The sequence below is a fragment of the Ursus arctos genome, unplaced genomic scaffold, assembly GCF_023065955.2.
Source record: "Ursus arctos isolate Adak ecotype North America unplaced genomic scaffold, UrsArc2.0 scaffold_13, whole genome shotgun sequence".
In the NCBI taxonomy this organism is placed as follows: domain Eukaryota; kingdom Metazoa; phylum Chordata; class Mammalia; order Carnivora; family Ursidae; genus Ursus; species Ursus arctos.
In genome coordinates this window covers 50,935,087-50,957,311 of record NW_026622797.1, presented here as the reverse complement: position 1 = coordinate 50,957,311, position 22,225 = coordinate 50,935,087, and the positions used below count along the sequence as shown (strand labels likewise).

The window sequence follows — 22,225 nt, the reverse complement described above, 5'->3', positions numbered from 1 at the left end:
ACATATGATCTGATTTGAAGACACTCCTAAGAACAAATGAAGGCTTCCATTTTGCATTAGCTTGTTTATCAGAATACTAGGAAGATAACATTTGAGGATAGACATACGATTGCACTTAATAACAAGTCCTTTAACCATCTTTACATTGGGCTATTACGCTGGCCAGCAAAGATGCCCTGAAGAATTCACTTAGAAAGCAAAAATTGGGGCGCCTGGGTGGCACAGAGGTTAAGCGTCTGCCTTCGGCTCAGGGCGTGATCCTGGTGTTCTGGGATCGAGCCCCACATCAGGCTCCTCCGCTGGGAGCCTGCTTCTTCCTAACCCACTCCCCCTGCTTGTGTTCCCTCTCTCGCTGACTGTCTCTATCTCTGTCAAATGAATAAATAAAATCTTTTAAAAAATAAAAAAAGAAAGCAAAAATTATTTCCTGTATCTCTTGTATTCTAAGAGATAAATAATATTCCAATTTATTATTAACAGTAATGAGGACATACAGAAATTGTTTCAAACCTCTGTCCTGCCCTTATTTTAAATATCTCAATGTATTTTAAATCAGAAGGGTGGGATCTCATTAAAAAAAAGTGTATTCAAATGTGTAATTTTTTCCTAAGGGCTATTTCAGAAAATGTCCCTACCCCAAATTCATGCTATATGAATTTTTTAGATTATGAAGGAAAATAAAAATACATTTATTTTTTTCTGTTTATTCCCACAGTACTTGTAACAGTTGCAAGTCATATAAATGCAGGAGAGCACCAAACTTCTTATATATTTTTGGTGTATAAAATGCATATGTAGATATGACTCTTTATGTATCTATGTGTATGTTCCTTCAGTAATAATACCTAACACTGAATGAATTCCATAAGAAACTCTCTGTAAATTTCCTCTTCTAATAGTCAATATTTTTCCAGAAAATTGCATTAGTTAAAACATTTTTTCTCATGCATCTCAAATAAATATTTCTAAGGCAGTAATTAGCTCTTTTTTTCCAGTTATCATGCCAATATTCTCAGTCCATATTATCCTTTTGTTAGACAGTCCATCACATTATCTTCCTGGTCATATTTACATAGTGGGCATTTCTAGATTTTGCCCAAGCCTTGGGCTCTTCCCTTCCCATGCTCACCTCTGTGGGCCTTGCCCTGCTAACCACTCTGGCTTCTGCCTCACCTTCCAGGAATGGCTGTGTTTCCATGAATCTGGGCTGAGGCCAGTCTTTAAGACAACTTTAATATGCTGGTTATACGGTTGTCAAGTACAAAGCCAAGAGTCAGGAAACAGGAGAGTGAAGAATAAATGGGAACTATGTATCTGGCAAATAAATCCCCCCCCCAAAGTGACAGAAAGAAGTAGACTCGAGACCTGACGGCATAAAGAATAGTTGGCGGGAGGGGGGCATGGTGGGGATCCTGGCTGCGAAAACCTGCTTCCAACCGAGCTCTGAAGCCTCTTCCTCTGGGGCCAGGTCGCTGTCTTCGGTCCTGAAAAGTCTCGCCTCTGTTCCACCACATCCGAGCCTGGCGGAAGTTCCCCCCTGGAGCTCCTCCTCCCAAAGCTGCAGAGTCAGGCAAACCGGGCGCTTTGACCCTTCACCTGCTTGGCGAAGGACTTTTCCTCCTTGTCCACTTTCACAGGGTCAGGGGCTGTTCCTTTTGAAATAGCCCCGGGAATCCCAGCCCTCTTCCTACCTAGCCCTGCTTGTGCCCAAGGCCTTCGAGTTTCGCGGACCCAGGCTTGCAGCTCCGAGATCGGTGGCGGGGTCCATTCCCGCCTCCACGTTTGCCCCGACCCGGCGCCGGCTTCGCGTCTCCAGTCTAAAGGTCCTGGGGGCCTCTGACCGCCTGCGCTCTGTTCCAGGGAGGCTGCCCGGTGGACAAGACGCACAGAAACCAGTGCAGGGCGTGCCGGCTGAAGAAGTGTTTGGAAGTCAACATGAACAAAGATGGTAATCAGTACAGCTTTTTATTTCTCTAATGTTGGTTGACTAGTAAGTAAATTATATGTACAGAAAATACATGGCACTCCAATGAATGTAAATCATCTCCGGAGCACTTCTTTCCAGATGCAGGGAATTGGCCTCGGACTTTCAGTCTTATCCTACCGTCTCTCTGCATAAGCCCCCACCCCACCCCATTGAACTCCCCAGGTATGGCCCATGCCCACACAGGAAACTTGTGCCCCACAACCACCCCCATGAAGACAGCGCTCCCGGGGACCCCACTCTGCTGGGCACACACGCGCGGTATTTCCTGCTTCACGTCCTAATACCTCTTCTCACCTCTCCTTGCAGCTCTTTTGTGGCCAGCTCTAAGCCAGGTAGCCTTCCGTGGGATCTCGAAGTCTGGATAGTCTCCGAGGTTGGAGACTGTGGGGACTAGGAGACTGTTTTGGAGGAGGGAGGGAAGAGACAGAAGCACGCGGAATTTCGAGCCCATGTTTGTTAATTCATCAGGATTCCAAAACCAGGACGGCCATTGTGGCGATGTGGGCTTTTTCTCTCGGTCCTACAAAAAGGGGCTGGAGAGGTAGGGTGACGCCTGTGGGTGCCTCGGACACCCGACTCTCAGAAGGCTCTTAAAGGCGCGCAACAGGAGCTAGGGCATCCAATGCTTCTCGGGCGGAGAGCGTAGGCCGAGGGCTTGCCCGGTGGTGGCCTGGCGAGGGCGCCCCAGGCCTGGCCCGGGGCGGGGGTCATGGTCGGGAGGGAGGACTGGGGGGACTCAGCACAGGTTGCTGAGAGGGTTTGCCTTGGCGACGGGCCGGGCCGGGTGGCAGCTCCAGGAGGCACAGCGCCCATTGGGGAGAGCTCCTTCCTCAGCGGCGCAGGAAGCAGGAGGGAACGTCCAACCTGTTGAACTTGTGTATTGACAAGTTGTCAAGCTCTGCGAGCGGAAGATTGCCCTGAATTAATTTGTTTGTTTAAACTGTTGGCGGTAATTGTCACATCTCCCCTGCCTTCCTCCAGCACACTCCAAGACGGGCTCTCCCTCGTTCCAGCCCCCAGTGTGTCCCTCCCCCCTCAGGTCCTTTTCTCCTGAGGCCGTCAGAGGCCAAACGCCTTTCCTGCGGGGGTGGAGTGGGGGTAGCCGTCGTCGGGCTGAGCGGGGGAATAAGTCTGTGCGGGGACGCAGTGCCTGGCTGGGCACAGTGCTCCCTCTCCCCTTTGTCGCGGACAGAGATACCTAACTACTCCCCCCGAGGGTCTCTGGTTTCCTTGCGACCTCCCCTGGGTGGGGAAGAACCCTGAACCGCCAAGAGAACACACCCGGTCTTGCTGGAGGCTTGGTCATTATCGTGAAGCTTGGGGTCGGGCTCCTTTTCGCAGCTTCAGCTCTCTCGTGCTTACAATGTAAGAGATAGACGATCTCAGAGCATCTTCCGCCCGCACATTCCCTGTCCCTCCCTCTCTTCACCTCTCGAGTGACCTTGCCGGCCCAGACGTGGCGTTTGGCCCGGGAGCTCGGCAGCGGTTAAGTGTTGTTGAGTCTCTGATCCTGGGCATTCGTCCATCTGTCTGTCTCTGCAGCCGTGCAGCACGAGCGGGGGCCTCGGACGTCCACCATTCGCAAGCAGGTGGCCCTCTACTTCCGTGGACATAAGGAAGAGAACGGGGCGGCTGCGCACTTCCCGTCGGCAGCGCTGCCCGCGCCGGCTTTCTTCACCGCAGTCACGCAGCTGGAGCCCCATGGCTTGGAGCTGGCCGCCGTGTCCGCCACCCCGGAGCGGCAGACTCTCGTGAGCCTGGCTCAGCCCACGCCCAAGGTCCGTGTCCTTGCTGGACCCAAAGGAGTCTGGTGGCTAGCTGAGGGCGGACAGGGGGCACCCATCTCTTCGGAGCTAGGATGGGGTCAGGCCAAAGAGACCTCCAGTGGTGCTCGGTCGGGCTCTGCAGGGAGGCTTCGGCCCCCCACTCTCTCCCGGTTAAGTCAGGAGTGTTCGATTTTAGCGGATAGTAGAGTCACTGTCTGAGCTGGCTACAAATGTGGACTCCCGGGCTCATTCCCCAGAGAGTCCCTTTCAGCGAGTTTGAGGTGGGGCCCAGGAACCTGCACCTTTAAAAAATGCCCTGGTGTGGAGTCCTGGCTGAACGGAGGGGCAACCTAGGTATTTCCGGAGACCAGAAGAGCACTTCCGTTTTTAGGAAAAAGGGGTCCGCTACAGCTGGCAGAGAAGAGTCCCTGTGTGCCAGATTGAGGGGATCTGTTGTCTGGGGCAGCAACAACAGGTGGAGCTCACCCTGTTAGGACAGTTTGAGGAACTTGGCTTTGTCTTCTGGTCTCCCTTCACTCCTTTCTGAGATGCATGTATTTATACCAGGATTGAGTCTCTATTTAGCAGGGCCACAGCCTGAACCACTTCAAAAGGCTGCCACCTAGGGACTACCTTCCAGGCTTCCAGCTGGTACCTACCCAAAGCACCCACTCCAGGCCGTGAAGGGGAGGGCCAGCTGCAGCCCCAAACTGCAGGGAAGCCAAACACCTGGGCACACGCACAAGCACAATATTTAATATTGCTTTCTTACCCTTGATGTGTATAATAAGCTTGGGAAAGTAGTGTTATGAATATGTTGTCAGTTATGAATGGGAATGCTCTGTGAATGATTAAGATGTCTAATTGAAATATTTCCATAATATACTAATCCTTTCTAAAAATACTCATATGCATATTTGTGTTTGGGATGCCTATTAATTTATACTTTTTTCACATCTATTTTTATTTACACAAATGCAAGCAGCTCTTGTCTAAATTGGGAGACAGGCCTGGCACTTGGCTCAGTTGGAGGAAAATTTGCTGCAGGGGATAGAAAAGCCAGATGCCCCTCTGGAAGGAACAGGCCCCCAAAGACTGGAAATGGGCCTTCCCCAATGGTTATTATTTCTCAAATTCTATAGATATAGATGTTTGTTTTTTGTCTACCAATGGCAACTGCATGTTTAAGCAGAACATTCAAATGCCTATCTCCTTCCCTACTCTAATTAGGAAATTAAAAGGTTGGCTCTTCTTGCAGAGCTGTGGTTTCCTCACTCCCTGGTGTTTCTCTTTCTTCCCTGCTCAGTATCCCCATGAAGTGAACGGGACCCCAATGTATCTGTATGAAGTGGCCACAGAGTCTGTGTGTGAATCAGCCGCCAGGCTTCTGTTCATGAGCATCAAGTGGGCTAAGAGTGTGCCAGCTTTCTCCACGCTATCTTTGCAGGACCAGGTATGACCAAGAGGGCACTGAGCTCTTGGGGAAGGGGACTGGGGGGAAAAATCCCCCAACAGGGATCAACCTTATGAAACTGGATGTTACCTGGTAAATCATGAAGGCCAGGCATCTGTTCTTAAGGGCAATGAGGAAATGATTTTTATTAGTTTTCTACAATAGGTTCAAAATATCTAGTTATGGAATCCTTACTAAGACACGTTAATTATGTTATTTCAGGGAAGTTGGATCTGGTCTATGAAAAACAAATATACAAGAACATTATCTCTCTTTTTTTTAAAGTTTAATTGAAACATCAAATTTAATCACAAATTTAAAAAATCTTAATGACCTTTAAAATTCCTAATAAAACAATGTTTCTTAAGAATATTGGACCTGAGAGAAACAGGTGATGAGAGTCTTCGCCTGTAAGATTTTCAGAGCTAGTCTCATTATTTTATATTATTTTATTTCAGAGCTAGTCTCATTATTATTTTATATTATTCACAGCTTTCTATTTTCCATTGTGATACTCACGGCCTTGACCACCAATTGACTAGCACGTACGGTTATGGGTGCATTGCACACCTCCCACAGGCTAGGATCTCCCTTGATTCTCGAAGTACTTTTAGAGATTTTGTAAACAAATCAAATGGGCATTGTGCATAATTCCGTGGTTGTAAATGACATTCAGAGGGAGAAGAAGTGTATGCTGCTAAAAATTACTTCGGACCAAAAGCCAGAAATTTTGTTGTTAGAAATCTCAGGAATAGCCTCTGCCGGAATTTTTCTAATCTTAAGGGAAAGAAAGAAAATGAAGTGCTCATAACCATTGGCCGTTACCAGTACATTCATGGAAATTAATGACAAATTGCTCAAAAGGCTAATAGGTAGTTTGAAAGCAAGTGGTTTATTTCTTTAATTCATTTTATACCTAATTAAAGCAGAATGGTGCCTTTTAATATGAAGTATGTTTCCTACAGAGAGACCTAGCAATGTGCTCAAAACATTTAATCTTCTAGCATGGGATGTTCTTTTTTCCATAGCCTGGACTTTCAGACATGGTCAGAATTAGATATTGTTTACCTTGCACTTTAAAGTATTATTTTCTGTACCTAATGCAATAAAACTAAAAATAAAGCATTTTCAAAATTAAACCTTTTGGTCTGATTGTGATTTTGGTTACAAGCCTTCACAATTCAGCTCTTAGCTCCCAAAAGGAAATACCTTCACATAAATCATCCATATTTGACTGGTTTTTGAGAGTTTTTTCAAAAACAGATTTTTTTCAAAATAGTCAGTTTCTATCTTTGACCAGGTTTGCTGGTTGACTAACCATTTGCTGTGTGTGTGTGCATGTGTGTGTGTATGCGTGTGCGTGCGCACGTGTGTGTACTGGCTACTTTCTCTGAAAACAGGTATTTGTATACTCTTTAATACAAACAAAATTTACTTACTGTCTGCCACTTAGCCCTTCCGTGGAAACCCTTCAACAACAAGCAAACTGCAATGAAGTGGAATCCAGTATATTAATTTGGAAAAGGAGCCAGATTTTCATTTTAAATATTCAGTAGCACATTTTATTAGAATGAAAATGACAAGCACCTTGATGCTGTCCACTTATGAGTCTCAGAAAAATCAGGCAGTGAGATGAGGTAAACTCAGCAAAACCCGATTAACATAATTACACCCTGATTTCCCTGCATGCCTCTTGGGAATTAGTGATCTCTCTTTCTCTCTCTCTCTCTTTCCCAGCCCAGCCCCCCACCCTCTAGGAAGATGGGGGCCCAGATCTGCACGCTTAGTCTGTAATCCTCAACCCCGATAATATCAGCATTTTATATGAAGGGGATCTGCCTGCTGAGCTCCTGGTGGTATTTCATAGAGCCTGGGTCTCTGGAGAAGTTTCTAGGTGGTCGGGAATGAATAGATGCGAGGCCAAGAAGGGTAAACCCTTTTCCAAAGGAAGCAAAGTTTGGGGAATTGGCATGGCTGACTCTCAGATGCATGTGCTTATCTATAGGCACCTTGTCAAAAAGGAAAATATGGAAAATAAAGGAAAAGCTGGAATATTCAGAGGAAAAATTACCACGACAGGCATTTAAAACACTTTTTAAAATAATGGAAATTTACATATTGAAATTGTTTATAAATTTATAAATTACACACTATATTATATTATACATCTATTGTATGACAGCTGATGCTTTTGGAAGATGCTTGGAGAGAACTGTTTGTTCTAGGAATAGCACAATGGGCCATTCCGGTTGATGCTAACACTCTACTGGCTGTATCTGGTAAGAATTGCACAATTTAATGACTTTGTTGTAGAAATTACCATAAAAATACATTACTGAAAAAAGAACAACATGTAAAGAATAACAAATTCCTGCTGAACAATAGAGTATACCTGTCATTTATAAATCTATATTTAAATGCAAATAATGTTGTTTTGTTGTATTCATGACTGCTTGCATTGTTATTTAAATGCAAATTACTGTGTTTGTTATCATCCAAGAGAAGATTTTATATTAACTTTCATACAATATAGCCAGTTTACATGGAATCAGATATCTTAGAGTGACAATTGAATAGATATTGATATGCAGAATTCTGTCAAAAATCAATATTAAATCATGAAAATGCCTTCATATTAGAGCATTTATTCCATATTTCTATTCTAGGCATGAACGGTGACAACACAGATTCCCAGAAGCTGAACAAGATCATCTCTGAAATACAGGCTTTACAAGAGGTGGTGGCTCGGTTTAGGCAACTCCGGTTAGATGCTACCGAATTTGCCTGTCTGAAATGCATCGTCACTTTCAAAGCTGGTAAGCTGATGCAAAGCCCGGCCTCTTCTCCTTCCCCAGGTTTGCCACCTCGCTCATTCAGCCACCTCAGAGTCCACTCTGATCATTGCAGAAAGAGGGGATGGTTTTGAGGGAGCTGACACTCTGGGGTTGGCCCCGTTTTCCTTGGTGGGGGAGCTACCCGTTCTCCTGCTGGCCATCTATTTCCAGAGAGGTGCTTACCCATCTGCACTTCCTGTGCTGCTTATCATAGTTTCCCCCATCTTCGTGTCTAGTTCCTACACACAGTGGTTCTGAGCTGAGAAGTTTCCGGAATGCTGCTGCCATCGCGGCCCTTCAAGATGAGGCCCAGCTAACCCTCAACAGCTACATCCATACCAGGTGACTCTTGTTTGCCTTGACCGTGTACTTCAGAAAATTGCTTCCATTGTGAATGTGTGAGCAGGCAGTAATAAGCCAGTTCAAACCCTGTGACTAATTATCCTGTTGCCCGCCAGTTAATGTAGTTAGCATCTGTGTCCTCACCTATCTCGCAGGGTGCGTGAGAGGAGCAGATCACATTAGATTACTAAAGCGACAGCATTACCAGACCCCTTATGGCTGGCCTGGCTGAACAAGTTGATCCATCAAAACATTTGGACATGTTTGTGTGAATGGACCCTGATATGGGAAAGGTCAACAATGAAGGCCAAAGTGTTACGATCTATTAGTTGATCTCTTAGAGAGTGGTTGCATCACCCTTGAGAGGCCATCTTTAACCCCATCATGACTGCTGTTTGGCTTTGGTGACTGGTATTCGTTGAGTTATTTTGAGTCATAGTGTCCATCAGGCAACTTCTGGCCAATAGAGCCCATCAGCAGAGGCTGTTCTTGGCTAGTTGTAGGAACTCTCAGCTGCTGGGGCTCCAGCAGTGCTCCTCATGGCCCTCCAATGGACAAGTCCACCAAGAGGTATAGACTTTCTGATTTCATTTTCAGGTGTGGTGTAGTGGAACCCTGCTAGCTTCCTAAGGTAGAATGGCAGTAGATCTGAGGTTAGCATAGAGTTGCTTATTATTGTTTATTCTTAGACTGACCTTGAAAGGAAGCCCATGGAAACCCGTCTCCATCATCTGAACATCTCCCACAGGCACTGTGCTGGGAGTAACTGAATTGCGTGGGTAGAGGAGGTTCATGCCTTCCTCACCTAAGGGGTGGGAGAAACGCCAAGTCAGTTGCGTTCATTGGGGGTGATGCCACTTCTGCTACGAATCTGCTTATTTCTGTTATAAATCCTCTTTTGAAAACTAATGAATAAAACTGTTCCCTGTCCATGGAATATCACTGAGACTCTGTTGAGTGATAGTGCCTGTGTACATGTCTTTCAAATTAAAGCGCTATGGTTTTAAAATTTTAAATCCATGTTAAATTTCAGAATGTATAGTAAGTACTTAATATTTGTTCAAAATTATAAAATGGAGCAGTACATAATTTGGGCACTTTTTGCCCACTAAAAACTAACTTGTATATCATGACTGACTCTGACATTTAGAGTCATTAAGGTATAAAGAACATCACACTGAGAAGAATATGTTATCCACTTACTGATTCAGTCAAGTCTTTGCTGAGTACTCGCTCCATGCAAGGCTCCTGGTGGGCATTGTGGGACACCAGAAAGCACAAGACGCTTCCCCCTTATCACTGCATGAGGTAGACAGAAGTGTTCATTCAATTTAGACCAGAGAAGAGAGAAAAAGCAAAGTGGGGAATGGGAGAGACAGATTCTAGTTGGTGAGGGAAAGTCTAGAAAGGCTGGGTGATGGAGGAGACAACATGCGAGCTGATCCTTGAATGGCAGGCCTTCAGCAGGGGAGAAGGGCTTTGAGGAGAGCTAGAACAGGGACTGGTAGAGGCGCTGTGGGAGATGCCAGAGTCCAGGAAGGGGAGTCTGAGAGGGCAGGGCATGCCAGAAGCTTCTTCTAGGGTGACCTGAGAGAGTTCAACCACAAATTAACAAAAGTCTATTTTAGGAAAATGGCAAGTATAATAACTTCTCCCCAGCCTCAAAACAAGGACATTCCTCATTGAAAGAACACATTTACTTTGACAAGGAATTTTTATTTCATGATATGAGCTATAGCTATGATTTAATTTTTTTAGAGAAAGGGGAGGGGCAGAGAGAGAGAACCCCAAGCAGACTCCACACTCCATCCCAGGACCCCGAGATCATGACCTGAGCTGAAATCAAGAGTAGGATGCTCAACTGACTGAGCCCCCAGGCGCCCCTATAGTTAATATTAATACCTTGGGTCATACATAGGACAAAACTGCATATGCCTTACCTCTTAGCTCGTTCAATCAGAGAACATTCTCCTCTAGCACTTCCCTGTCTGGAAAAATAAGATCCGAAATTGAAATGAAAAGTCAGTATTGCAAACTGAGCTAATTATATATACATTAATTGTTAAAATTGCAAACTCAGCTCTGTAGGCTACTTCTCTAATTATCTAGGACATAAGGAAAAGGCTAGGAATTGACATTTCACACAAACTGGATGTTATAACTGAAATCAATTACACGAATCTGTGACAGACACAGAACACTTACGCCTGAAAAGAAAACTTCTGGTTATTTATGCTGATGGATGAAATTAGGGACATAGACGTTCTAAAAAATAATACTGAATAGTTAGTATTATTTATAGAGATATAGTATATCTCTCTCTGTCTCACACGCACACACACGCTGTTACTGTTTCTAGGTAGTACAGTACTCCACATATAACAGATAATTCATTCTTGTTGACTAACCAGCCCCTTCTTAACTAGGAAATAAAAGAAGTGGGTGAGTAGGTGAGTGGATAATCTACATGCAGAAAATCCAGAGTTAATGGTCTCTGGAGTCTCCAAAATCCATCCTTTCTGGAAGTTACTATTTCCCACAGTGGTTCCTCACCATAGGAAACTTCCAGCATGTTGGGTGAACACTGAAGACACAGTGGAGGCTTGTTTACATGGCCACTGCCTCCCACCCGCTGCAGAATTCTTGCTCCTCAGCCTGACCCTGGGAAGGGAGACAGAGCTGTTGAAGAGAGTAAGGTAGAAGGGAGACGTGGGTCTTGGGATGACATTCCAGAAAACATAGAAGATACTATCAGCCAGGACAGCAAGTGATGGGATACAGGTATTTTTTTTTTAAATGTAGATAAGTTCCACCCTTTCCAGACCACATTAAATATGGTCTGGTGGTCCTTGTCCATGGGTGATAATAAAGCTGGGCAGCAAAAGAGCCAAAGAGGTCCTCAGAGGTCCAGAAAGAACTATCGGCCTAGTATCAGGTTGAAGAGAGGGACTCCCAGGTGCCCAAAGCTAAGAGACAACCATGACAGTTGCTCCCCAGGATTCTATTTGCAGGGTGAAGTTATTGGTCAGTTAAACTCGGTGTTCAGCTACCTAACTCCTGTGAAGGAATTTTGGTATCTGTCAGTTTCCAGCACGCTGTGGCCAGGGAGGGGTTAAACCTGACTTACTTACAGATAGGTGTCCCTGGAGCTCAGTCTTCTGGGTGGTTTGCTGTAGAGGAGGGAGCCCTCCTTGTAAAATATATAGACAGCTAATTCCAAACAATTGATGGAGGAAGCATCAGGGCCGCAGTGAGGTACAGGCATCTAAGGGCAGCAGAAAATTGAACTTGCACATCTGAGCACAGACGTATGTTGGACATCAAGAGAGGAAATTGTTAAGCAATTTCTCACATCTTTAATTATATGCCAATTTCATTGACATGAAAGTTGGATGGCACTACCACCCAACAGAACTTAGTCTTTAATTTGCAGTGTAATAAGGACGGAATTATTCCTGAGAGTGACTAAGTATAATGCCTGAATAATAATTTGCAGAATTGCTTAGAAAAGGAATCCATTTTATCCGAGGGAACGAGACTGAGGAAGGAGCCTTGGGAATCAGAAAACATGGATGTTAGCATTACCTTTATCCTCAGCAGAGTGGTGAATTCCTCCCCTGGCAGCCTTCAGTGTATTATCTGACCTGAACTTAGTACCATGTTTTTTAAAATTATTCTTCTGGGGTGCCTGGGTGGCTCAGTCGGTTAAGCATCTGCCTTTGGCTCGGGTCATGATCCCAGAGTCCCGGGATCGAGCCCCACATCGCATGGGGCCCCCTGCTCAGCGGGGAGCCTGCTTCTCCCTCTGCCCCTCACCCCACTCGTGATCGCTCTGTCTCAAATAAATAAATAAAATCTTTAAAAAAATTAAAATTACTTTTCCTCCAAACAAAATGCAAGCCCTTATGCTAATGTAGAGACAGCACACGATCTTGGCAGCATCCTTTAGGCTCTTCACGCCTCGACTGTTCAGCCCTCAAAGAGCAGGGCCTGTTGCAGGGAGAGTGGGGGAGTAAAGAGGCCCGGCCAGGAAGAGGGTGTGCCTTCAAGGATGGGATATGAATTTCCATGAGTAATGGATCTTACCCTGCTTTCATGGCTTCTCCTCTTCCAGATATCCCACACAACCCTGTCGCTTTGGAAAACTCCTGTTGCTTTTGCCAGCTTTACGTTCTATTAGTCCATCAACCATAGAAGAAGTGTTTTTCAAAAAAACCATCGGCAACGTGCCGATTACAAGACTGCTTTCAGATATGTACAAATCCAGTGATATCTAAGCTCCGAGTCCCCGCTTTTCAGGGTGGGACCGTATCTGATGAACTTCTACCCACGGAGAACAAGCCTCAACTAACAAACCCTTCAGGAAGCATAAACCTGGGAACGTGTAGCCTTCAGTAAAACATGCCAATGGACACAAAACAGTTCCAGTGGCTTTGACCTGCTGCCTCCCCCAGGGTAGGGCAGCGGGGAAGGAGAGGGGGCGTCACAGAACCACCGGAGCAGAGAGAACTCCCTGCTGCCATGCCCTGGGAGGGAGGCTGAATCAGGGGGGTTGCCGCAGGCTGTGCCATTCTGCCTCTTACCTGGAAGATCGGGCTGAACTCTCAAAAGCTGAACCATCAGTAGAACTTTCTTTTCCTTTTTAGCATATGAACTTGGGTAACCAAATAGAGCTCTGTGTATAACATCATATGGCAGCCTTCAGAACTATTTTACGTTGGAGAATTTATTTTAAAAATAATGGTTAGGTTTTAAATCAAAAGTTTTATCAAAAGTTTTTCTTCTATCGTAATACATCATGAAGTGGCCTTCAGGACTGAGTTAGTAAATGAAAGGTAGCTTATGCCGTGAGACTTGCTTCTTCTCTATCTTTTTTCTCTCCTTTCTCTTTCTTTTGTTCTTCTCCTTCTTCTTCCCCTCCTCCTCCTCCTCCTCCTCCTTCTCTTCAATACCTAGGCCAGGCAACCTTGTCAAAGTAACTGGTGGACGAAAAAGAGATTCTCACCAGGACTTCAGGTTGGATAACATCTCAAAAATAGAAGAGCTTTACTAAAAGAACGCAAGTCGAGGGAGGATGAATAAACAGCAAAACCAAATAAAGCGGAGGTGAAGGATGAGGCAGAGCGCTGTCCCGTTAACAAAGTGCTGAAACCAAAGGCGATGGGGGTCCAAACTCGTGTTTCAGCGAGTCACACCAGAGTAAATGAACAGAGACATGATGCCAGAAGGAACCACAAGGAGATGAAGGCTAAAAGGTTTCTTGATCGATCCATTGCTAACAGCCTGAGACTCTTCAATGCCTTTCAGAAAACCGGTTTCTAGTAAAGCCTTGAATGCACGCATGCACACACACAGACACACACACCGTCCTATACTATAAGCTGCTCCTTTGGTATGAATCTATACTTATGGAAATGTAGAAACAACCATTTTAAAATAGCTGCTGTACTTTTCACATTTTGATTTATTAGGTACTAGCACTGAGGAAAAATATTCAGCACTTGGACTATCATAGGATGAGTAAAACTTTTCTTGTACAAAGTGAATTAACTGATTTGTGAAGTTAAAAGGTTGTACTCATTGTATTTACAAAGAATAAAAATATATTGGATTTAAAGGAACTCTACCTGATTTCTTAGCCTCCCTCCCTGGCTGGTTCTCACCCACCAGCTACGGGGTGGCGGTCCAGCTGGTCTAGAAACTGAAACTCAGATCACTCCAGCCTGAAGAACTGAACCACAAAGGCAATTTCCTTTTTACAGTGAATCCCATTTGTAAAATGATGAATAAAGAAATAAAACATAAGATTCCGTTCTCTGCAGCTCTCAAATGTAATTGCATCTGTTAGAAAAATTGCTGTGTGAAGAAGAAAGACGCCGATTAACAGTCTTCATTCACTCACTCACTCCTCCAACTCTCTTGCTAGCATTTCAGTCCTGACCAGGAACTTGAAATCATTTAGTGATCAAAAAGATAAAGTGTGAAGGTCTGCATCGGTAAGATGGGGAAGGAGCAGTAGAAAGTGTGTTATGTTCCCAGCAAATCTCAGGGCACCAGCCCCACTGCCAGTGGCCAGGGGCGGAAATCAGAGGTGCCCGAGGCCAGGGGTGCTGTGGGCTCCCCCCTGGGCGGCAGCTCCAGCCAGAGTCTGGAGCAGAGCTAGTAGCAACTCCTGGCTAAATTGACCTTAGAGATTGCCTGTGTGGGAGTTCAACCAGCCAGGCACACCTCCACTGAGTCCACAGAGAGGAGAAGTGAGTCTTACAGAAAAGTGAGGTACTCAAAGATGTGTGCAAGAACGTTCCTCGAAACACCGTTCATGTTTGACAATGAAAATATCCACCAGCGGAGAACAGGTACATTGTGCTATATACAGTATTACATATAAAGGGAGGAGTTAAAGCGAGAAGACTGGAGCCAAAGTATTCAACAAGGGTCCATGTTGTGAAATACAGCGTGCGAGTGGGTGGGAAGTGAATCACAAAGGATACATAGAGCTCGGTGTTAATGTAATGTTTCAGCCTACAGAACAAGACCAGATTATGTTTATAGATAAATGAATATATCACAAATATTTAAAACAAGCATGAGTAGGATAAACACTAACTGCGTAATAGTGGTTACCTTTGGAATGTATGGGATTAGTGAAAGGTACCAAGAAGATGTTAAAATGGCTTATTTCATAAGACAAAAAAGAATCGGAAACAAATATGAGATCAATGACAAGATTTGGTAAAGCTGAGCAAGGAGTCTAAGGCTATTCCTCCCTGTCTTAGTCAAGTTCCGCTTCAAGAATGCTGAATAACCTCCAAAGCTTACACCAGCGAACTTGAACTTGAATTTCCTGCTTACGGCACTGCGGCACTGCGGGTCCCTGGAGGCTCAGCTGGGCCTGGCTCCAGGCTGGAGTTTTGGGTTCAAGCGTGCTCCAGTGTTTCCTCACTCTGGACTAGCGGCTTCCCGAAAGCCCCTTCTTTGCATGGCAGAGTGCAGAAGTGAGAGGGGCTGAGCCAAACCACGCAAACACATTTGAAACTGCTGCTCATGTCACATTTGGTCACTTTCCACTGGCCAAAGCCAGACACGCGTGGCCAAGCCCAACCTCCCTCAGGCAGGGAAGTATATTCCTCTCATGGAGGAGGGGTTGGAAGGGTATCACCGACCTATAATAAAATCTATCACATTCATAGAATCTATTTTAATCCATTGAAAATATTCTCAGTGAAGTTAAGAGGGTGTAAGTTTCCTGTGACCTGCCCTAGAAGAGATTCCACTGGACCTGCCTCTGTTTGGGGCATGTCTGCCATCATAAGCATGAATCAAAGCTGGCTTTCAGCATTTGAAAAAGCCCGGGATTAGAAACTCTGTAGCACTCTCTCCTGGGATTTGGGGATCTCTGCTGGATCTTTAAGAATCTCAGTGCTTGCGTGGATTTTAAGGCAGATATCCTGTATGGACCCTGGGGGCTGGGGGCTGTGCCACAGAGTCCTTGAATATGCAAATTCAAGTTATGCCATTCCGATATATGGGATTTGAATACACAAGAGAAGGCGGACCTAGCCAAGCGACTTCTGCTCTTTCAACAAATGGTTTTTCTAAATCTGGGAGGGTTGCTTTTCAAAAGTATTATATACATACTGTGACAATTAGGTGAGGAATCTTACATTTGCATCTGAAGCACTTCTACTTGTCCTTTGATCTTAGAGGAGAGAAGGAACAGGAGGTGAGTTCAGGAGCTGAATTAAGGCTCCCAAATTATTTCACTTATAGTTTAGGGTTTTTAGTCCAATTTAGGAGCCCAGGAACTGAACCCCTTGACCAGAGATGTGCACTGTGGTTGCTGTCCTTAATCCTTATAAAAATGGAAACCGACGTTTCTGCAAGTTATTTTTGTGTGTATGGCTCTCTCTTCTGGGGGAACCTATGGCTCTGCCTCACTCTTCTTAACATCTGCCTCGTATTCCATTTTACCGATTAACTGTAGTTTACCCAACTAATTCCTTACTGACGGACTCTAAGTTACTTGCTGGTTTTCACTGTATAAGCTGCAAAGAACCATCTTTCCATGTACCCTTCCATGGACTTGGGGTGTCTCTGTAGGAAGAATTCTTAGAAGTGGCATTTCTGGGTCAAAGATTATATGCATTTTTAATTTTGATCCATACAACCGAATGGCTCTCCAAAAGGGTTGTATCAATTTGCACTCCTGCCAAGAGGGTATGAGAGGGCCCATTTCACTGCTCGGAATTTAAAAGTGCTTAATCAGACACAGGCTTGATGAACACTTCAGAAGCTGTTAGAAAAATACAGAGAACGCCTGTGTTTCTGTTATGAACGCGCGTCTGCTGCGCTGTTTCCCGGGCTGGCCGAGTGGTCTCAGCCTGCCCGCCGTAGAGCTTGCTTCCCCAGAGGTTTCAGTCCGGGCCTCTCCTGTGCACGTCTGAGTGTACCCATGTCACCAGGAAGGTTGAGAGGAAGTAGATACATGATGATGTATTTTTTTTTAAATAAAAGATAGTGCCGAAGTAGCTTGGCAGACACTTTCTGCTGCTAAGATGCTGCTCCAAGGATCTCAAGCCGCTCATTTTACAATAACATTTGTTACAATCACTCAGGAAAAATTGAAGAACAATAACTCTCTTTGATGAACTCCAGTGCCTTTACCACAAATGACACACGGTTTATTTTATTTAGTCTGTATTTTCAAATCCTCTTTGTAGATTTGTGAAGCCTATTTTGGAACATGAAGTGGCTTTTGGCTCTGCATACTGCTGACCAGTACAGAGACCGTCCTGAGCTGGGCTCCCCAGCCACGCGCAGAGGGCCGGCTCCCTAATACGGTGACCTGGATGTTGCCACATACCCTGGGCAGCTTCCTGACCTACCCCGGTGTTGCAATGCTCTGCTGGGAAACTGCGAGTAGGGTCAATGCTTTGAGGAGGCCCAAGTCCTAGGTTTGATTTTTAGGAGAGAAAGGTGGCCTTCTGCTCACTCCGGTCTTCAGGTGGGGCCAGGAGACCAGCAGAAGAAATTGCCCTCGGTGGCAAGAACCAATCAGATCAAGTGGATTTCCAAACACGCTCAATCCTAACTACTTGCCCCCAGATCCTTTCGCTGAGACAAGTCGTTCTCCATCAGGGCTGCTCAGAGAACCCCTTGCGGAGCTCTCAGAGCTCTCAGCGTCAGAGCCGTATCCCCAGGACGATGAGAGCAGAATCTCTGGGCAGAGCCCGGGCTTGCGCCAGGGTGCAAGGCTGAGGATGGGAAGCACTGATACCCGCCCTCAGTCAGGAGCCCGGGGACAGGGGTTCGCATCCAGGCTCCAGGATCTTCTGTGCCTCGAATCTCTGATGCCTGGTTACTCTCCCAGCACTCGCTGATGACCTTTAAGAAAGTTAATTCTCCCTCCTCTTTCCCTGCTCTGGCCTGTCATTGAACTCCCCCAGCTGATTGTGGCGCTTGTGATTGAGAACCTCTTCTGACCGCTTCCCTTTCCCCAGAAATTAACGTGATCATTAAGGCTTATAATTTCCCTCACCAGTGCTATCAATCAAGGGGCTGCGGAACAGAGTTAAGAGTCCTTTTGTAATTGGCAGCAGCCTGTGATTCAGAGCTGAGCATCCAGGGGCTGTGGGGAGGCTGAAGCAGGGGAGCTCCTGGTGTGCAGGGAGGGGCTGTGCCCCCTTGACCGGACTCCCCGAGCTCTTTGCGGCCTGCTCCCCCAGGGGCCAGCGAGCTCCCAGCTTCCTCAGCCCTACGTGTCAAAAGGAGGAAGCCCGTTCTTGCCAGGGGAGGGAAGGTCTCTTCAGGACTCAGGAATAAGAAAGAGCAATGGATTCTTTAGACACTGGGCAACTCAGAGTCATGTCGAGCAAGGGCAGTGGGTCCAGATTACCTCTAGTTCAGAAGTGGGGGTTGAGGCTGTCGGGCCTAAGGAGTAGCACTCCTCCCCAACCCCTTTGTTCAGAGATCCTTTGGAACCCCATAAAGAGCAGCTAAGCCTGGAGCAGTGGACGCCCTGTGCCCCCTTCCACAGCCTGGAGTACCTCCAGGCTTCCTCCTGCATGCAGGGGCTTGTGACCAGAGTGGCCCGGGGACAGTAGCTGCGTTCCACCTCCTGGGAGGGTTGGCTTGGCTGATTCGGTTTCAAGTGGACACAGTGCCTGCTGGATTATCTCACACATACATGACAGGTGGATTGTGGACCAGAGGGGACAGGGTAGTTATTTTTATTTTAAATAAAACATTACAACAACATTTAAAGTGACTTTCTTTTATTAGATAATAATATAGGAAAATCTGGAGGGGAAAAATCACCTATAATTCCACCTCCCTCACACAAGTATTTCCATGTTTGCCTATTTTTTTCTGGTTCCTACCCATGTAGTACATCTGAATTATTTTGAAAACGATTTAATATGTTGTTTGCATACCTTTCTGAGCATTTCACCCTTGCCTTTGTCTGGCTGAGATGTCCATTTGGCTGAGAGAAATACTGGGATTTTCTATAAAAAGAATGAAAGGAGAGGAGGAGGGGAGGAGGAGGGTTCTGCTTCTGATCTGGAAAATAGGTCTAAACAACACAATAACATTACAAACCAGGCTTGTTATTTCGAGTTTTCTAAATCTTTCGTTCTTTACTTTTTCTTTTTTTTTTTCCTTCTTTTCTTTTTTCTTTTTTTTTTTGAGAGAGAGCACACGTGAGCGGGGGTGGGTGGGGGGTGAGGGACAGAGGGAGAGAGAATTCTAAGCAGGCTCCACGCGCAGCAGAGCCAGATGAGGCGCTCGATCTCACGACCCTGAGACCATGACCTGAGCCGAAATCAAGAGTCGGACGCTTAGCTGACTGAGCCACCTGGACGCTCCATTCTCTCCTTTACCAAAGGCAGAACCTAGAGAACCAAGTTCACCGAGTCCTGTAGTGTAGAGAAAATTCTGCTTTGGCTTAGGACAGCGAAGCCATGAGGTGTGCTGCTTGATGGTTGAAGTCAAGGGAGGAAGTAAAAGAAAAGCTCCTTCCTTCCTACTTTTTGAGTCTGAGGGGAGAAGGAAAACCACAGTGTGAAGCAGAGTGAACCAGGCCCATGTCTGTCTCCCAACTTCCAGACCTTTGACCTGGAGCTGGGGAGGGACATGGAGAAGGTAGGATAACTTCCGGGGAAGAAGGGGCTTTCTGCTTCCACATGTGGATTCTGGTAGGCCACAGTACTCTGAGGCTGCTTCCACAATACTCTGGGGGTGGCCCTAGTCACCTGGCCACAGCATGTGGAAAGACAAGTGAGGTCCTGAGGTTTCAGTGTCTCTCAGTTTTCCTCTTATGCAGAAGCCGACCTGAGAACTAGGGGCTGGCCGTGGCAGGGCGAGGTGACAGACTGGTCAGTGGGGGGTCAGGGTGGATTCCTGGGTCTAGGACTTTCTGGAGAACTTGGCAGAGGTCCAGGAGTCAGCAGCCACCAAGACCTGAAGCGGGGCCCTGTCCTTGAGGGGCTGGCACAGGCTCTGACCAAACCTGGAGCCCAGACCACAACTTAGAGCCGTGGGAGTGCTCGGTGCAAATACCTACAGGTGGGCAACCCCTCAGCAGGGGCCGTTCCTGAGACCAGGGGGTCAGGGGCACTGCGCCTGAGGACCCCAGTTCTTCTGACAACCGGGAGCACATTTCTGCTGCACTTTCTTGGGGAGAAAATCAGGGAGAAGAGGTCACTCTCTGGGAGACCGCAACATACCCAAAGGGCTATTTAAATCACCCCCACAAGATAAGATGCAAAGTGAATTTTTATCTCTAAGCAGCAGGTGGGAGTTTGTGAAGACCAGGTGAATTGTAGGTAAACTAAAGAAATTGTTTATCTCTGCAATTTGAATTGTAGTGAGTTTCATTTGGGCCTCCTGCATTTGCTCTAAGGAGCTGCCTGAATCATTTGAACTGTGAAATAGGTGAAAATAGACGGCTCTCCAAACTCCCGTCCAGCTCAACAGGAGGCCATAACCCCATGTGTTACGATATTCGTCGTTCATTCATTTCTTCACCCGGTGAGGCTGACTGAGGGTCTGCCATACACCAGGCCTGAGCTCCAGGGCCAGGACACAGGGAGGAATGGTAAAGCCCTCAAGGAGCCCCTCGTGGTCTAGTAAGGGAGACCAGAGACACAGTTAGCACACGGTGACAACGGCCATCATAAATGGAGATGTGGCTGCCTTGCTAAGGGGCCACTAGAGCAGAGGAATCTCTGCCCTGGGACGTGCAGTAAGCCTTCGCTGAGCTGGTGACAGTTACACTGCCTCTTGAAGGATGAGCAGGGGTGAACCAGGTGCTGACCAACGGGAAGGGCAGTTTAGCTGGAACAGCATGTGCAAATGCCCGTCCGACTGGCATTTTTAGGTTGAAGCTTCAGAGGCTGGAGGACGTGTCGGTAGCGGCTGAAGGGAGATATGTTCGAAACAAGCCTGGAATCAGATTCCAAAGGGTGTATACACCTTGCTTTGGGCATCACTTTCTGCCTTAAGTTGTCATGTCCACACACACCTTCAGTCCCCTACTAGACGGTGACGCCCAGTTCTGTGTGCCGTACCTAGAACACAGTCAGGATTTGTTGAACGAAGAGTTCAGGGTGTTAGTGTGGAGTATCTGGGGTCCATTACACTGAGGAGATAGGTTCTACTGATCCACTTGACAAGTGTCAAGACGAAAATAATGAGGGGCTGAGGGACTTTGTCTAACAGCAATCAGTAAACTTCTGTGGTTACCTTGAATCCCTTTTGGAATGAATGACTCCCGTGCTTTCCACCAAACCCTTCGGCCTAACCCAACATTTGACGTCTGTTTTTGGTTCCCTTTATACTGCACCGGCCCAAAGTATGTCACCTTATGTCTTCTTCTTTTTTTTTTTTTTTACCTTATGTCTTCTTTTTAAAAAGACTTATTTATTTTAGAGAGAGAGAGAGAGCAGGGGGAGGGGCAGAGGGAGCGAGAGACTCTCCAGCAGACTCCCCGCTGAGCACAGAGCCCGACGAGGGGCTCCGTCCCAGGATCCCGAGATCACGACCTGAGCTCAAGAGTCAGATGCTCAGTCAGCTGAGCCACCCAGGGGCCCCTCACCTTATTTCTTTTTTTAAATTCATCTGACCAGACACTGCTGAAGAAAGACAGTGGCAGTAGTCCAGGCCGCCCTATAGCACTGCGTCCATGGTCGTTTAGAAACGTACGCCGTCAACACCAGACGGGCCGGGGTCAGCAGGCTGTGTCCCCCACACAGCTGGCCGAGGCCTGGAAACAGAGCCTCTCCTCCAGGCAGCAAGCCAGCAGAGGAGTCAGAGGGCCGAGCTCGCCTCCCAGCTGAGAGAACACACCGCCAAGGAAGGCACCTTCCCCGGAGGAAAAGTGCCACAGTGGGTCAGGCGTTTTACAAAATGCTCTTGACACTCAGTCGGCACACGCTCCTGTGAAAACACCTTAGCAACTTGTATCGCAAGCCAAAGGTATTCACTCACGTCTTTGGATGTCCTTCTGGAACTTGGGCTCAAAAAACCCCCTGAAATATAGCAAGAGCTCTATGCATGGAGATGCTCACCATAGTGTTCTTTATAATAATGAAAATAATAAAAATGTCCAGTAAAAGAAGGTAGCACAAATACATCTCGTATACCTTCCACATTTGTTGTCGGATCTGCAAAATGATGTGGAGGTTTTAGTATATGAAATTTGCCTAGAAAAAATGGTGGGATTATGGGTACTTTTTTTTAACTACTTTCTGAACAATTAGGTGGTTTTATAATTTTTTATAGATTGACATATTTCTTGTATTTATATCTGTATTAGTTTTTGCATTATTCATATTTACTTTTA

The 22,225-nt window shown here is 46.2% G+C and overlaps 1 protein-coding gene across 1 annotated transcript in view; it reads left to right on the top strand.

Moving 5' to 3' along the window:
• NR2E1 (nuclear receptor subfamily 2 group E member 1) overlaps positions 1–13,922 on the top strand; it is a 101,626-nt gene extending 87,704 nt beyond the window's left edge. Inside the window, exons 3-9 of the mRNA XM_057311222.1 lie at positions 1,861–1,948; positions 3,530–3,765; positions 5,060–5,206; positions 7,389–7,485; positions 7,873–8,022; positions 8,277–8,382; positions 12,497–13,922. Coding sequence (XP_057167205.1) covers positions 1,936–1,948; positions 3,530–3,765; positions 5,060–5,206; positions 7,389–7,485; positions 7,873–8,022; positions 8,277–8,382; positions 12,497–12,659 — 912 coding nt within the window. The 5' untranslated portion in view covers positions 1,861–1,935 and the 3' untranslated portion in view covers positions 12,660–13,922. The remainder of the gene's footprint in view (positions 1–1,860; positions 1,949–3,529; positions 3,766–5,059; positions 5,207–7,388; positions 7,486–7,872; positions 8,023–8,276; positions 8,383–12,496) is intronic.
• Positions 13,923–22,225: the final 8,303 nt, after the last annotated feature.